Source organism: Scyliorhinus canicula, chromosome 2 (assembly GCF_902713615.1).
Source record: "Scyliorhinus canicula chromosome 2, sScyCan1.1, whole genome shotgun sequence".
Taxonomy (NCBI): Eukaryota; Metazoa; Chordata; class Chondrichthyes; order Carcharhiniformes; family Scyliorhinidae; genus Scyliorhinus; species Scyliorhinus canicula.
Window position 1 is genome coordinate 279,414,959 of NC_052147.1, and position 17,338 is coordinate 279,432,296.

General features: G+C 46.2%; 1 protein-coding gene across 2 annotated transcripts in view; it reads right to left on the minus strand.

The window, feature by feature from the left end:
* The window catches only part of nhej1 (nonhomologous end-joining factor 1), a 293,398-nt gene that overhangs the window by 202,227 nt on the left and 73,833 nt on the right, over positions 1–17,338 (minus strand). Inside the window, exon 6 of one of the 2 annotated variants that reach the window (XM_038790126.1) lies at positions 10,140–10,857. The exons of the other annotated variant lie outside the window; for it this stretch is intronic. Coding sequence (XP_038646054.1) covers positions 10,687–10,857 — 171 coding nt within the window. The 3' untranslated portion in view covers positions 10,140–10,686. Of the gene's footprint in view, positions 1–10,139; positions 10,858–17,338 lie in introns of those variants that run through there. 2 annotated transcript variants of the gene reach the window in all.

Consider the following 17,338-nt stretch of genomic DNA (forward strand, 5'->3'; position numbering starts at 1 on the left):
TAATGTAACTGTTTGGCCCAGTCTGTGTCGATACCTCGAGACGTTTCTAAACATTTATTTTGTATATTACTCATTATACCGTCTGCTTTCTACTGGAATCGGAGCAGGACATGCCAGCTAAAGGTTCAATATTACTCACTATTACAGTCAGCCTACCTACCCCTCTTGAGCTAACTGAGGGGAAGAGTCCCAGTCATTTGTCTAAATTGACATCATTCCCGACGGGATTTATTTTTCTGACTGAAGAAATCAATGGGAAATTCCAAGTTGGTGCTCCACCAAAATCATGAGGGGTTTTGATACGAGTAAATAAGGAGACACTGTTTCCACAGGCAGGAAGAGGTCAGGAACCAGGGACAGGTTTAAGTTAATTGGTGAGAGAAATCAGAAGGGAGATGTGGAGAAATTGCTTGACTGAAATGACAGAAGAGGGATGCTTGTGGAAGCAGAGTCAATCGTTACGGTCAAGAGAAAATTAATAAGTACTTGAAAAGGGAGGGGGGGGGGACCTGCAGGTCTTTGGGGGAAAGAGTGTTGTGGGACTAGTGGATAGTTCTTTCAAAGGACTGGCACAAGCATGAGGGGCTGAATGATTTCTCCCTGGGCTGTATGACTCTCTAATAAGCAGCACGACTGTACAAGTTGAAAATCTTTATGGATTTATAAAGGGACAAGATATAGGATTACTATTCAACCTTTTCCAGTGTGCACCTTCAAGCCCCTTTCTCCTTCGGCAAGGATGATCGCACAGTGGGGACTCTTAACAGTCATTCTGTTGTTGTTTACTGTGTAAAAGAGACAGTTTTTTTGCAGGAGACGTCTATATAAAGATGGTCTATCATCATTGACACATGATGGTTTGGGGAGAAGAGCAGTGACTCATTAGCAGGTCTTTGGAGTGCTTGTGGTTTTCCTGAGGTATTTATTCATTCCAGAGCGAAGTCTGATTAAAATTAACCGTTTCCCAAACCTCTGCAAGGTGAAATTTACTGTTACTTTTCGCTGACGGAAAATACCTGCAGCGAGATTGCCAGATCTCTGCAAGGCCAGAGGTATTAAAGATCATGGAATCAAGGTGGGCAGATGGGTGTTGGGTTACAGAGCAGCCATGATCTAATTGAAACAGCCTCAAGGGGCCACTTCTCCCGTGTGCTGGAGAGTTTTGGCATTCCATACAGTGAGGCAATGAGTGGTGGGCCACGGGGTCGGTCAGCTACAAGGAACATTGATGACAAGCGGAGAGGGGTGTGCTCTCGGAGCGCATGGGGATAAAGAGTTTATGGATAAGAAATCCCAACAAATTGGCAAAATTATAATAATTTGGATTTCACTACAAACCTCCTGATAAACTTCACTGCCACATAATCCTACTTTTCAATGATAAAGCTCTATGTTAGTTAGCCACAAACAACTTGCAGTTACATTGTTCTTTTAATGTAATATAACAGAAGCAGAATCAGATAATATTTGACACCCCCCACCCCCCCCCCCCCCCCCCCCACCCCCCCACCCCCCCCCCCACACACACACACACACACACACACACACAAAAAAAAGTGTTAGGATAGGTATCAAAAAGCCTGGTCAAAAAGGTGGGTTGTCGGGAGCAGCTTTTAGCAGAGTGAGAGGCAGCAGGAGGGAATTCCAGAGTTTAGGGGCCTGGCCACTATTGGCCACAGCTGCCAATGGTGGAGTCACGATAATCAGAGATGTGCACAAGGCCAGAACTGGATCTCTGAAAGTTGGAGGGCTGGAGGTGGTGCAAAGTCGGTCCAGGTCAGGATTTGGCAAGGCCATGGTGTCATTAACAAAATTGTGGGGAAGGGATTCAGCCAAATGTGAAGTCATTGGGCATTATTGGATACATGGGTACTTTTTAAATGGTGCAAAGCCAGAAACAGTGGAGGTCCAAAGGATTGTGGGGGTGTCGGTACACAGTCCCATAAAATGTCATGAAAGGGTATGGAAAATAGTCAAAAAGGCTAATGGAATGCTGACTTTTATAGCTAGAGAACTCAAATAGAAGGGGATGGTTTCAGCGATACAAAGTCCTTGCTAGACTACACCTGGAGCACCAAGAGCAGTTCTGGGCACCAAACCTTAGGAATGATACATCAGCCTTGAAGGGAGTGCAGCGTTGATTTATCTGACCTCAAACGCTTAAGCTAAAATGCAAAATTAAACAAACCAGGGTTGTATCTTTTGGAGCATAGATGGTTACATGGTGATTTGCTGTACATCTTCAACGCATTAAGGGGAACAGATAGGATGGATTGGGAAAAATTCAATTCTGCCTTCTTGTACATCTCCAGATTTAACTACTCTACCATAGGTAACAGCCTCCCCGAACAGGCGCCGGAATGTGGTGACTAGGGGCTTTTCACAGTAACTTCATTTGAAGCCTACTCGTGACAATAAGCCATTTTCATTTCATTTCATTCATGCTTTCAGCTGGCTGGCCCATTAATCTCTAGAATTCCCTCCCTCAACCCCGCCGCATTTTTACCTCTTTTCTCTCTTTCAATATGCTCTTTAAAATCTATCTCCTTGATTAAGCTTTTAGCCATCGAGTCAGCATTTCCCCTTCTATATCAAAAATATCAAAGGTGCTTTTTAAATATCGCCTTGGGATGTTTTACCACGTTGAAAATGCCACATAAAAATGTTGGTAAACTGCTGAGGGAGGGGGAGAAAATGAGAAAGTAGGAAGGGAGGAGGCCATTGACCTTGAGCCTGTTCTGCCATTCAATTAGATCATGACTCATCTGTATCGCAAATCAATCAACTTGCCTTGGTTTCTTAATACTGTTACTCAACAAAAATCTATCAATTTGAGTTTCAAAATCTTCAATTGATTCCCAGCCTCAATCGGGGAAAGGGGGGAAATAAAGAGTTCCAGATTTCTACTACCCTTTATCCGAAGAAGTGTTTCCTGATATCAATCACTTTTGAACAACCTAGCACTTCCTCCAGAAACTCTCTATCTACCTTATGACATTGTTTAATCATCTGAAACATCTCAGCTATTTCACCCACTAATTTCCGATACTGAAGAAAGTACAAGCAGAGTCTGTGCAACCTCCCCCTGTAGCTTTTGACCTAATGTCATTCTGGTGAATCTAAACGGCACTCACGCAAAGGTCAATATATAATTTATACCAAATCCAATAGCAGGACTCGGGGTCACTGTTTAAAAATAATGGGTCACCCAAGACAAGTTTTTTTCAATTTAGAGTATGCAATATTTTATTTTTTCCAATTAAGGGGCAATTTAGCGTGGCCAATCCGCTTATCCTGCACATCGTTTTGGGTTGTGGGGGTGAGACCCACGCAGACAAGGGGAGAATGTGCAAACTCCACATGGACAGTGACCCAGGGCCGGGATCGAACCCGGGTCCTCAGTGCCGTTAAGCAGCAGTGCTAACTACTGCGCCACCGTGCTGCCATTACCCCAAGACAGAGATGAGATTTGTTTTTCCCCTCTTAGAGAGTAGAGAGTCTCTGGTAAAACCTTCTTCAAAAGACAGCAGATTCTTTGAATATTTTTAAGGCAGAGGCAGATAGATTGATAAACAAGGAAGTGAAAGGTTATCTAGAGTAGGCGGGAGCCGTGTTCTCTCATTGAATGGAAGCGCAGGCTGGAGAAGCCGAGTGACTTATTCCTGCTCCTAATTCGCATGTTAGTAACCACTGCAGCTCATGCATCAGGGTCATTGCGCGACACTGGCTAAATCTCTGAGACGAAAGGAGAACATGGGAATTGGCAATATGTAATTATGTACTGTACACAACAGCGTGAGATGAGGAGACCGCCCACAGTTGAGGGAATCTTAATAAGCAAACGGAAAGGAATCTGTTATTTTGCTGGTATTTCCCTTCGAGGCTTCTCATGATTGTAAGTGAGACGACAAAGAAGGCCTCTTTGACAAAATATAATCTTACACATCCCAATTTTATAAACTTGGAATCTCTTGCTAAATGGTACCCAGAAAATTAATCATCTCCCACCATTGGAACTCTATTTACATGGTCCAACAGACCCTTGAATATTCAGTTCCCTCCAATGGATCAGCCATTCAAAGTCTGGACTGGGGTTGAGCTATTACAGTGTTGGGATTGTGACAGAGGAATCACACCGTGGGACAGCACAGGAGGAGGCCATTCAGCCCATCAGCTCTGTGCCTGATCTTTGAAAGAGTTATCCAATTAGTCCTGCTTCCCCTTGCTGTTTCCTCGTTGTCCTGCAAATTTTTCTCCTTCAAGTATTTATTCAATTCTCTTTTAAACATCGCTTTTGAATCAGCTATCACAAGCCCTTCAGGTAGATCATTCCAAGTCACAACAATTCGCTACAAATAATTTCTTATTCCTCATATCGTCTCTGGATTTTTTTTGCCAATTATCATGTAAGACCATAAGACATAGGAGAAGAATTAGGCCACTCGGCCCATCTAGTCTCCTCCGCCATTCAATCATGGCTGATATGTCCTCATCCCAATTCTCCCGTCTTCTCCCCATAACCCCTGATCCCCTTATTGATCAAGAACCTATATAACTCCGTCTTAAAGACACTCAGCGATTTGGCCTCCACAGCCTTTTGCGATAAAGAGTTCCACAGATTCACCACCCTCTGGCTGAAGAAATTCCTCCTCATCTCTGTTTTAAAGGATCGTCCCTTTAGTCTGAGATTGTGTCCTCTGCTTCTCGTTTTTCCGACAAGTGGAAACATCCTCTCCACGTCCACTCTATCCAGGCCTCACAGTATCCTGTAAATTTCAATAAAATCCCCCCTCATCTTTCTGAACTCCAACAAGTACAGACCCAGAGTCCTCAACCGTTCCTCATACAACAAGCTCTTCATTCCAGGGATCATTCTTGTGAACCACCTCTGGACCCTTTCCAAGGCCAGCACATCCTTCCTTAGATACGAGGCCCAGGTCAGCACGGTGGCACAGTAGTTAGCACTGCTCCCTCACAGTGCCGAGGTCCCAGGTTCGGTCCCGGCTCTGAGTCACTATCCGTGTGGAGTTTGCACATTCTCCCCGTGTTTGCGTGGGTTCCGCCCCCACAACCCAAAGATGTGGTGGATTGGCCATGCTAAATTGCCCCTTAATTGGAAAAAATGAATTGGGTACTCTAAATTTTTTTTTAAAATGCTATGGGGCCCAAAACTGCTCACAATACTCCAAATCGGGTCTGACCAGAGTCTTATACAGCCTCAGAAGTACATCCCTGGTCTTGTATTCTAGCCCTCTTAACATGAATGCTAACCTTGCATTTGCCTTCCTAACTGCCGACTGACCCTGCAGATTAACCTTAAGTGAACCGTGATCAAGGACTCCCGAGTCCCTTTGTGCATCTGATTTCCTAAGCATTTCCCCATTTAGAAAATAGTCTATGCCTCCATTCCTCCTTCCAAAGTGCATAACCTCACACTTTACCACATTGTATTTCATTTGCCACTTCATTGCCCACTCTCCTAGCCTGTCCAAATCCTTCTGCAGCCCCCTTGCTTCCTCAATACTACCTGCCCCTCTACAGATCTTCGTATCATCTGCAAACTTAAGCAACAGTGACTTCAGTTCCTTCTTCCAGATAATTTATGTGTATTGTGAAAGGTTGTGGTCCCAGCACTGTGGACTATTATCATGACCTCAAAATCCTGGAAAGGGATACATCAGCCCATGACCTCTGCTGCAAAGGTGCATTGTTAAAATTTACTTATATAGGGTCGGCAAGATTGTGCTTGCTACTCAGTTTAAGTTGCCATGAAAAGGTGGCAGTGGTGGGAGAACTCCTGACATTACTGCAATCCTTGTGGTACTAATGCTCCCACAAGTGCTAGATTGGAAATTCCACAGCTGTGGCCCAGTGAGAATGAAGAAACGGCAATAGGTGCCCCCATTAGGATGGTGTGTAACTTAAAGGCGATGGTGTCCCTGTGATGTTGTTGCTTTAGCTATTGGTGAGAGATCATTATGAGAGGGGGTGCTGGTGAAGCAGGGTTGGTGTGCGTGACAGAGAAAGAGAGGGAGAGGGAGTGAGAAAAGAGACATGGTAAGGGAGAGTTTACACTAATAGTGGGTTGTCACCTATATGCTCTGTCGTTTCTCTTCAATATCCTCAACACCTCAATCAAATCACCATTTACTCATGTCACCTCCAGGGAATAGGACTTGTGTTTACTCCCAACATGCCAATGTCCCTTTGTTCCAAATATCATCCATATGAACAATCACTGGATCTATTCCAAGAGCTTCCCAAAAGTGGGTCATCGTATTTTGCTTTGTTTAAACTTAGACCCAGCCTCCACTGCTTTTGGGGAAGAGGGCGTTCCCGATGTCCACTGGCTTTTACATGAAGAAGCTTCCTGACAGTGAAATGAAAATGAAATGAAAATCGCTTATTGTCACGAGTAGGCTTCGATGAAGTTACTGTGAAAAGCCCCTCATCGCCACATTCCGGCGCCTGTTCAGGGAAGCTGGTACGGGAATCGAACCGTGCTGCTGGCCTGCCTTGGTCTGCTTTAAAAGCCAACGATTTAGCCCAGTGTGCTAAACCAGCCCCTGAACCAGTGCCTCTGAAGGGTCCAACATGAACTTTAACGGCACCATTAACACAATAAAGTGCCCCATGAAACTGCACAGGAGCTTTGTGGAGAGATGGTGGCATAGCGGTGATATCACTGGACTGGTGATCCAGAGGCCCAGGCTATTGGACTGGGGATCCAGAGGCCCAGGCTATTGGACTGGTGATCCAGAGGCCCAGGCTATTGGACTGGTGATCCAGAGGCCCAGGCTATTGGACTGGTGATCCAGAGGCCCAGGCTATTGGACTGGTGATCCAGAGGCCCAGGCTATTGGACTGGTGATCCAGAGGCCCAGGCTATTGGACTGGTGATCCAGAGGCCCAGGCTATTGGACTGGTGATCCAGAGGCCCAGGCTATTGGACTGGTGATCCAGAGGCCCAGGCTATTGGACTGGTGATCCAGAGGCCCAGGCTATTGGACTGGTGATCCAGAGGCCCAGGCTATTGGACTGGTGATCCAGAGGCCCAGGCTATTGGACTGAGGATACAGATTCAAATCTCACCACGGCAGCTGGTGGAAAGGTTAAATAATAATATTTCAAGTTAAATAATTAATCAAATCTGTAATTGAAAATAGTCTCAAAAATAGTGACAACGAATCTATCGTTGACTGTTATAAACATTGGTGTCCTTTAGGGAAGGACATCTGGCCTGCATGCACCTCTCGATCCAACGTGGGTGACTCTCTACTCTCGGAACTGGTAAATGCAAGGGCAATTGAGGGTGGGCAACAAATGTTTACCTTGCCAGTGACACTCCCATCCCATCACCCAGTCAACAAGGCGACATTAGGGCTGGTGACCCAAAGCTGGCTCAAAGAGGAGAAGAGCGAGTGGGGGTTCAGAGTGAAAATGACAGGGAAGAGAGCCGAGGTGACTGAGGGCACGATCGCACGGTGGAGAAAAGGAAAAATGGAGGACGAAGGGATGAAAATGAAAACAAAATTAGAAGGGAGGAAGGTAAAGAGAGAGGGAAAATAAGAAGGAAAGCAAAAAAACGTGAGAAATAGAAAGTGTGAGAGGGAGAGAGTCCTTTCTCTGAAACGGGCTGCACTGGAACTGCATGCCAAAAGCCCTTTCACTGCAGACTGTAGAAAGTGCACTGGAATCTCCACAGTCCAGCTGGGATCGGACGCTTGAATCATTTCCAGCTCAACCCCCTGGGGAGAGCGAAAAACAATGAATTTTGGCGGCTGCCCCTCTCCATGCTTACGTCAGAGAGTTTATGCTAACAAACCCAATCCCAAAACTTCCGCGCCTGGACCCCAAACGCCTCCATCGGCCGGGATTCTTAACCCCGCTGTTTATTTGTCTTCCTATTCAGCGGTGCTTGTTTTAATGCACATCCTCCAGTCGCAGCCCAGGCTGACCTTTCACTCTCCCTGTCCTGTTTGTTGAAACCCTGCTTCTGTAAACCAATTTTTAAAAAAATGCAGGTCACCAAATGTGGCTGAAAGAAACGACCACCGGGCAGAGATTAAAAATAATGATTCCTCAGACATCCTGAAAAAGCCAGTCCTATAGCTGTGCAGATATTACCGTGCTGGCTCTCAACTTTACCGCAAGGAATTTTGTTCGCTAAGTCTCAAACCAACATCTCATACAGTCGCTTCCCCTCTCCAGTTCCAACCCTTTTCGCCAGCCGAGGGGAAAACAATACTGGTTTTTATTGTCATTTCACTCTGGACAGCTCGTATGTTCATAATGAGAAGCAAAATCCACTTCCAAACACCAAATAACAAAATGACATGCAAAACAGGAACAATAAAAGTTCAATAAGATAATAAATATGGGCTCAGAGGAAGTGTTCTGTTCTGTGCCTGTATTCTAACCAGCCAGCAAATAAATGTGTCCTCTGTGTATTGATAGGCTCGATCAATGCCCTCACCCCTCCCCGGTTCTCATGGGTGCATGGAAATGATCCCATGGCACCACATTTCTCCCCAATGACCAGACAAATATTTATTCCACAACCAGCATTGCTTAGAAAAAACTAGCAGGTCACTATGGGGGTGAGAAAAATATCAGCCATGTTTGAATGGCAGAACAGGCTCAATGGGCCGAGTGGCCTAATTCTGCTCCTATGTCTTATGGTCTTATCAGATTGCTGTTTGTGGGAGCTTGCTGTGCAATAATTGGCTATCGCATTTCCTACTTTACAACTTTTAAAAAGTACGTCTTGGCTGCCTGACGTCCTGAGGTCATTATAGCTGCTATAGAAATACTTGTTCAATCTTGTTACTCTCACCCAGTATCAACTGGAATCTGGTTTTGTTTACATTAGAAGTCGTTCTTCCTTCACCAGTCTCTTCTCCATCATCCTGGTCCCTCCACAGGACCTCTCCCCTTCAATCCCATTTCCTCATTGTTTCCTGAAGTTCATCAACATTCTTCCACAATTGCTGATCTCATTCCTCCTTGAATGCTATGACACCTTGATCTAAATTGTCACCTATTTTGTGTGCCAACATTTTGCCAGTCTATCCACTAATTCTGAAAGAGACTTGCATCTATATAGCGCATTTTAAGACTTCAGTCAGCCTCTCTGGTGAACAACTCCAAAGAATTCATAACTATTGAGTGATTTTAAGAGTCGTATAAGACGAGTAAGGAAGAACTTCTTCTCTCAGAGAGATGTAAACTTGTGGAATTCTCTACCACTCAAAGCTGTTGGGGCCAGTTTGTTGGAAATATTCAAGAGGGAGCTGGATGTGGCCCTCGTGGCTAAAGGGATCAAGGGGTATGGAGAGAAAGCGGGAGTGAGATACTGAATTTGCATGCTCAGCCATGATCATATTGAATGGTGATGTAGGCTCTGTACACGTGACAATAAAACAAATCCAAGATGGGCCTCAATTTAGTGCCACAACCGAGAGAAGGTGACGGCGGGATGCATTTGACCTCGAGACAGGAAATGTGGGACCCATGGCAACCGACCACCTCCTCATCCTCAACCTGATGCCCGTTCAGATGCCCAGCTGAAGAGCTCGACTTGGCCTGCAATGCTGCTCTTAAAACTGGCATGAGGAGAAGCCCAGAGTTATTTGGTTACTCCTGGTCTCCTCTTAACTCCTAATGACAATAATCTTTATTAGTATCACTAATAGGCTTACATTAACACTGCAATGAAGTTACTGTGAAAAGCCCCTAGTCGCATCTGTTCGGGTACACGGAGGGAGAATTCAGAATGTCCAATTCACCTCACAGCACATGGGAGGAATCCCAAGCAGACACGGGGAGAACGTGCTGACCCCGCACAGACAGTGACCCAAGCCGGGAATCGAACCCAAGACCGTGGAGCTGTGAAGCAACAGTGCTAACCACTGTGCCGCCGTGTTTTCCCCACATTGCTCTCCTCCAGCGCGACAATGGAGAAGACTAGTCAGTGGGGAAATGAAACCGAGTAGCTGCAGAATGCTACCTTGCTCACAGTACCGCACAGTTCTTGTCCTCTGGGTCTGGGATTTGTGCACGCACTTAAAAAAAAAAGAACCACGCACTCCACAGCTATAGTATCAAACTGTGGAGATAATATCACACTCTCACGGTATAAAAGTCTTTTTTTTAAATCAAACTACATAAACAAAAAGCCCAACCGTGAATGCTGGGAATCCGAAGTAATAACAGAGAATGCAATAACAGGGTACAGTAGCATAGTGGTTATGTTACTGGACTAATAATGCAGAGGACGGGAGTTCATTTCCCACACCATGGCACTTTGAGAATTTGAATTCTGTTTCAAAAAATCTGGAAGTAAATGAGAGCAGGAAGCTGCTGGATTGTTGGGAGAAATTGAACTGATTCACTAATTCTCTGATTCCCACTCCGGAGCCTTGCACACAATATTTGAGGCTGACACGCCCAATGCAGTGCTAAGGGAGTGCTGCACTGTCAAAAGTGCCACCTTTCAGGTGAGGTATCAAAGAGAGGGCCTTAACAGGTGGATGCAAAAGATTCCATGGCTGCTATTTCGAGGAAGAGCAGAGGTCCTGGGCTAATATGTATTCCTCAAATAACATTGCCGGGACAGATTATGTGATTGTTTTGTGGGAGCTATGCATAAACAAGCCCGAGATTCCCTACATTTTGTAACAGTGCCTACAATGGATATACATTGCTTTGGAAGGTTGCGAAAGGTGCGGTAGAAATGCAGGTCTTTCGATCTTTGTTCAGAGAACGAAACGCGCCATCCTTACCCGGTCGAGGCTTGCATGTGACTCCAGTCCCACACCACAGCTCCCCTGTGAGGTGGCCTTTCAAACTGCTGCACTGGTGATTCAAAATAAACATAACAGCATCGTCTGAGACCTCACCAGACACAAATAAATACAAAAAGAAAGAGACAAATTGTCAAATATAATGGCAGGTCACCCAACAACAGCTTGTATTATATAGCACTGTTAATGCAGTAAAAAGTCAAGCATCGGAGTTTTGTCAAACAGAATTTACTAATGAGCTACCCCATGGCATCAATCCAGCAGGTGACCGAGTGGGGCATAAGAAGCCCAAGAAAAACTGGAGTTAATGGGAATCGGGAAGAATATGTTCCACTGTTTGGAGTGTACAAACGAAGATTGTTCTGGGTGTTGGAGGTCAATCATTACAAGCCCCAGGACATTGCTTCAGGAGTTTCTCATGGCACAAGTGAGTGATAGAATACTCTCCACTTGCCTGGATTAGTGCAATTCCAACGACACTCGACAGGCCCAACACCATCATGGGCAAAGCAGCCTGTTTATTTGGCACCCCATCCACCATCTTAACCCTTCACTCCTTCTACCACTGACGCCCAGAGGCAGCAGTGTATACCATAGACAGGATGCACTGCAGTACCTCAGCATCGCCCCTTTGACAGCACCTTCCAAACCCATGACCTCTAGGAGGACAGGGGAACACCGTGACCTGCAACTTCTCCTCTGAGGCACGCATCATCCTGACTTGGAACTATATCGCCATTTCATCGCTGTGACTGGGTCAAAATTCTGCACCTTCCTCCCCAACAGCAATGTGACTTGTGTCTTGCAGCGGCTGAAGAAGGTGGCCCACAATGGCTTTCTCGGGGGCAATTAGGGACGGGCAACAAATCCTGGCCTGCCAGCAACGCCCACATCCTGCAAAAGGATTTTAAAAAGCAGGAGGAGGACATTCAACCCCTTTTCCGCCATTCAACAAGATCATGGCCGATCTGTACGCTATCCCCAACTTGCCTGGGCTCTGTAACTCTGAACAGCCTCAGCGAACAAAATCAATCAATCTCGGTTTCAAAATTTCCACTCGACTCCCCCAATCATGCCACAGCTTTTGTGTGGGGGGAGCGCTCCAGATTTCTGTGACCCTCTTATGTGGTGAAGTGATTCCTCACTTCAGGCATCTTAAAGAAATAGAAGAATGAGAGGAGAGCTCATTCAAACCCGCAGGATCCCGAGGGGACTCGACTGGGTGGATGCTGAAAGAATGTTCGTCTTGTGGGAGAGACTAGAAACAGGGGATGGCGTTTAAACATTAAGGGGTTTCCCATCGAAGACAAAGAGGAAAATTGCTTCTCTCTCAGAGGGTGGTGAGTCTGTGGAACTCCCCTTCCCCAGAGGGAGGCGGAGGCAGGAAAAGTGAATCTCTTCAAGCCAGAGTTAGATACGTTGTTGACTAATAAAGGATTCAAAGGTTATCGGGGGGGGGGGGGGGGCTGGAAAGTGGAGTTGAGGCCACAATCAGATCAGTTACAATCCTACTGAATGGTAGGGTAGACATGAGGGGCTGAATTGTCTCCTCCTGCTTCAAATACACATGTTCCTACGTATATTCACATCGCCTCTGGGTGATTTTGCTCTAATTTGAAGGTTACTTCACCTCTTCTGCTAGACCCCTTCACCGGAGGAAATGACATTTCATATCCTGTACAATTAATTCACGGTGACATGTGGTAATAATAATAATAATCTTTATCATTGTCACAAGGAGGCTGACATTAACACTGCAATAAAGTTACTGTGAAAAGCCCCTAGTCGCCACATTCCGGCGCCTGTTCGGGTACACGGAGGGAGAATTCAGAATGTCCAATTCACCTAACAAGCACGTCTCTCGGGACTTGTGGGAGGAAACCGGAGCACCCGGAGGAAACCCACGCAGACACGGGGAGAACGTGGAAACTCCGCACAGACAGTGACCCAAGCCGGGAATCGAATCTGGGACCCTGGCGCTGTGAAGCAATAGTGCTAACCACTGTGCTACCCGAACATAAGAACTAGGAGCAGGAGTAGGCCATCTGGCCCTTCGAGCCTGCTCCGCCATTCAATGAGATCATGGCTGATCTTTTGTGGACTCAGCTCCACTTTCCCACCCGAACAGGGGGGACGGGGGGGGGGGGGGGGGGGGGGGGGGGGGGGGGGGGGGGTCATTCCACCTTTCCAGAGATCGCGATAATTTAATTTCTTGATATAGAATGCTTTCATTTAAAGTGGAAGCTTCGATTACATTAGTGGCGAGGAGAGGAAAAGGAACTGGCTGGGAGAAGTTATAAACCTCAGGTTTTCTAAGCAAGCACAATGATCACGCCTACACACGCGTTCCTCCCAGACAGTTTCCACAATGGCTTCATCAACTTTCACTGTTTAAACAAAAATATTGTCGTAATCTTCTTTTTCATTAACATAAAAATCAATGGAAATTAAAATGGCTCCAAAAAAACACACACACACACACACACCCCAACTCTCAGTAACTTCACGGTAAAGCTAATATTCACACTTCACAACATATCATATGGGTATATAACCTGAAAGTACTAAAAGGATGACAGGTTGAGAAAGAAACGTATTGTCAACCGCTGTAATTTACGGGCTGTAAGTGAGTTACTATATTCAAAGGTGCTGGTGCCCCCCGATGGTAGAGGGGAGATGATGTGACAAAGCTCAAATCTTCTGCAGAACCTTTCAAGTTTGTAAATTAACTTTTCTGTGCAATTTAGGAGCGAGAAACAAATTGGAAATGCACGATGGCGAATTTGGCGAAGTACTTCTGGAATTGCCCGCCCATCAGAGGCACACTATTGGCCAACTATTGGATGAGGTGTTAGCCCCCCCCCCCCCCCCCCCCATCTTCCCTATTTGACAGAACAGCAGAGGTGTTCTTCTTGGGAACGTGGCTGACGTTTGCCCCTTGACCAAAGTCACCGACAAACAGATTGCCCAGATGTCCTCACACTGCTCTTTGTGGGACCTTGCTGTGTGCTGATTGACAGCTGTGTTTCCTCCATTCCAATAGCATTTGAAAACAGTGGCTGGAAAGTACTTTGGAACACCCTGTGGATGCGACAGGTATTATACAAGTCTAACATCTTTACCTTCCTTTCAGTTCCAATCCCAGCCTCACCTCAGTTTACTGACACTCTGTTTCAGGAATTCCAAGTCCATCGTTTAATTCTTTTCCAAACGAAGGAACATGAAAGCCGGGACCAGATGCACGTTGACTGGTCACAGCAAAACAACACAGTTTACATTTCTATAGCTTCTTTATCTCAGTAAAACATCCCAAGGTGCTCTCCGCAGCAGCATTATCGAAATAAAGTTGAAACACAAGATATGCAGGGAAGGAACAACGCCTGGTGACTCCGAGGTTGGCCAAAGATATAGATTTTAAGGGGTGTTTTAGAGACAGGGCGGGGAGCTTTAGGGAAGGAACTTCAGAGCTTAGGGCTCAGGCAACTGAAGGGATGGCCGCGAATGGTGGATCAATAAAAATCAGGCATGTGTAAGAGCACAGAGTTGGCGGAATGCAGAGATCTTTGAAGAATGAAGGACCGGAGGAGGTTTCAGAGCTGCAGAGGGGTGAGGCCAAGGACGGACTTGAAAACAAAGATTAGGATTTTAGAATCAAAACATTGCTGGACTGGGAGCCGAAGTAGGCCAGCGAACAGATCAATTATTCAATGGTGGAGCACTCGATGGGCTGAATGGCCTACTTCTGCTCCGATATCTTATGGTCTGATGGGTGAGTGGAACCATGAAAGCATGGGTAAAAGGAACTGCAAAGCGTGGCACCAGAAAGGTGCAGAACGGAATTGCCGCTCTTCTTTCATTATGAGGTATGTCCATCGCGAGTTCTCAAACACCTTCAAGAGGGACATTGGGCAGGGATCTAATGCTTGGCCCATGTTTCCTGTTAACTGTATGAGTCACAAGCGGAGGCTGGAGGAGCAGTGGTTACATCCACGAGAGGCAGTGGTTTACTGGTAGACATTGGACTAGTAATCCAGAGCCCCAGGCTAATGCTGTGGGGTTCAGGGGTTCAATGGTCACCATGGCAGCTGGTGGAATTTAAATTCAATCAATCAGTCGGAATATACCACGAGTGTCAGTAATGCTGACTGTGACAGCTATAATCGATTGTTGGAAAAATCCACCTGGGAAAGAAACTGCCACCCTTTACCTGGTCTGCCCTACACGCGTCATCAGACACAGCAATGCTCAACTCTTAACTTCCCTCCGAAATGGCTTGGCAAGCCACTGAGTTCCTGGGCAATTAGGGTTGGGCAACAAATGCTGGCCTGCCAGCGACGTCCACACGACCCATGGAGGAGGGGAAAGAAAATCCATTCTTCAGGCATAGGTGCAGAGGGGACCAAGAACACAATGAATAGAGAAATATATTAGTGAGGACGATGTAGACCATTTCCATCATCCAAAAACCTACCAGCCTCCTCACATGGCTTTCCAATGCTCTGTAAAACTGTTCCAGCATTTTCACCGATGGCACCATATCCAGAGATTCTTTCTATATCTCAGTTCACTCCTCGCTGGAAGAGCAACATCCTGACATCACTCTCCCTTCTGAGCCAGGCCGACGGTCCGAGTGCCAGTAACCGAGGGAGTGATGCACAGCCGGACATTCGCATGAGACGTTAAACTGTGGTCCTGTCTGCCCTCTCAGGTGGACGTAAACCATCCCACGGCACGACTGTGAAGAGCAGGGGTGCTCCCTGGCATACTGGCCATACTAGTCCTCAATCGATATCAGAAAATAGAAAACTGACTCCCTTCCTATTGCTATATGGAACTTGCTGTGCACAAATGGACTGTCGTGTTTCCCACATTCCGACAGTGATAATATTTAAACAGTGAGGCGCTTTGAGACTGTCTGTGGTCATGAAAAAAATGGAAGCTTTTTCTTTAATAGTTGTAAACAATTGCCTTCAGCTGGTCATGGGGTGGTGGTGGTGTAGTGATATTGTCACTGGACTGATAATCCAGAAACCTAGGGAAATGTTCTGGGGACCCGGGTTCAAACCCCACCACTGCAGATGGTGAAATTTGAATTCAATGAAAATCAATGATGAACATTGTCATTTGTTGTAAAAACCCATCTGGTTCATTAATGTCCTTTAGGGAAGGAAATCTGCCGTCCTTACCTGGTCCACCCCTACATGCCACTCCAGACCCACAGAAAAAGAATCTTGTGAAGCCTAGTTTTCTGACAATAAGATATTTAAGTATGAGGGTGACTGCTCAGCCCATCCACTGCAATCTTTCAGAAACTACATTGTGACCCTCACACTATCCAAATCCTTGCCCAACTGAAGAACACTCGTGCCTCCTGATATCAGTCCAGAACCTGTCTAGTACAATTTACTTCCTCTGTTCAGGTTGTTAATAGATTGTATCTGAGCTCATAATGCTCAATGGAACAGGGCAGAGAGGGTATTACAATGCACTTAACTCGGTACTGTACCTGTCCTGGGAGTGTTTAATGGGGACAGTGTAGAGGGAGCTTTACTCTGTATCTAACCCCGTGCTGTACCTGTCCTGGGAGTGTTTGATGGGGACAGTGTAGAGGGAGCTTTACTCTGTATCTAACCCCGTGCTGTACCTGTCCTGGGATTGTTTGATGGGGACAGTGTAGAGGGAGCTTTACTCTGTACTGTATCTAACCCCGTGCTGTACCTGTCCTGGGAGTGTTTGATGGGGACAATGTAGAGGGAGTTTTACTCTGTATCGAACCCCGTGCTGTACCTGGCCTGGGAGTGTTTGATGGGGACAGTGTAGAGGGAGCTTTACTCTGTATCTAACCCCGTGCTGTACCTGTCCTGGGAGTGTTTGATGAGGAAAGTGTAGAGGGAGCTTTACTCTGTATCTAACCCCGTGCTGTACCTGTTCTGGGAGTGTTTGATGAGGAAAGTGTAGAGGGAGCTTTACTCTGTATCTAACCCCGTGCTGTACCTGTCCTGGGAGTGTTTGATGGAACAGTGTAGAGGGAGATTTACTCTGTATCTAGCCCCGTGCTGTACCTGCCCTGGGAGTGTTTGATGAGGACAGTATAGAGGGAGCTTTACTCTGTATCTAACCCCGTGCTGTACCTGTCCTGGGAGTGTTTGATGGGGACAGTGTCGAGGGAGCTTTACTCTGTATCTAACCCTGTGCTGTACCTGTCCTGCGAGTGTTTGATGCCTGGAAAGGAAGCTACTTTTCCCATATCTTCCCTCGCTTTGAGAAGCACCAAAATCGGCACATGTAACAACAGACATCAGTAAAAAAAATACATCAGTGTCGGCATCACCATGGGGACGTGACAAGGCTACCATTCCATCCCATGATTCAATGTGTGGATCTCTGACGGATACTACACACAAACACAGAACACAGATTTCATTCAGTTCAGTGTGGCTTCAGCTCAGTCGCACTTCTCTGTAATTATCACCCCACACGCCAGTCACAAAGCACAGCTGGAGGATGGGACAGGCCATGCTTTTGTGGTTTGT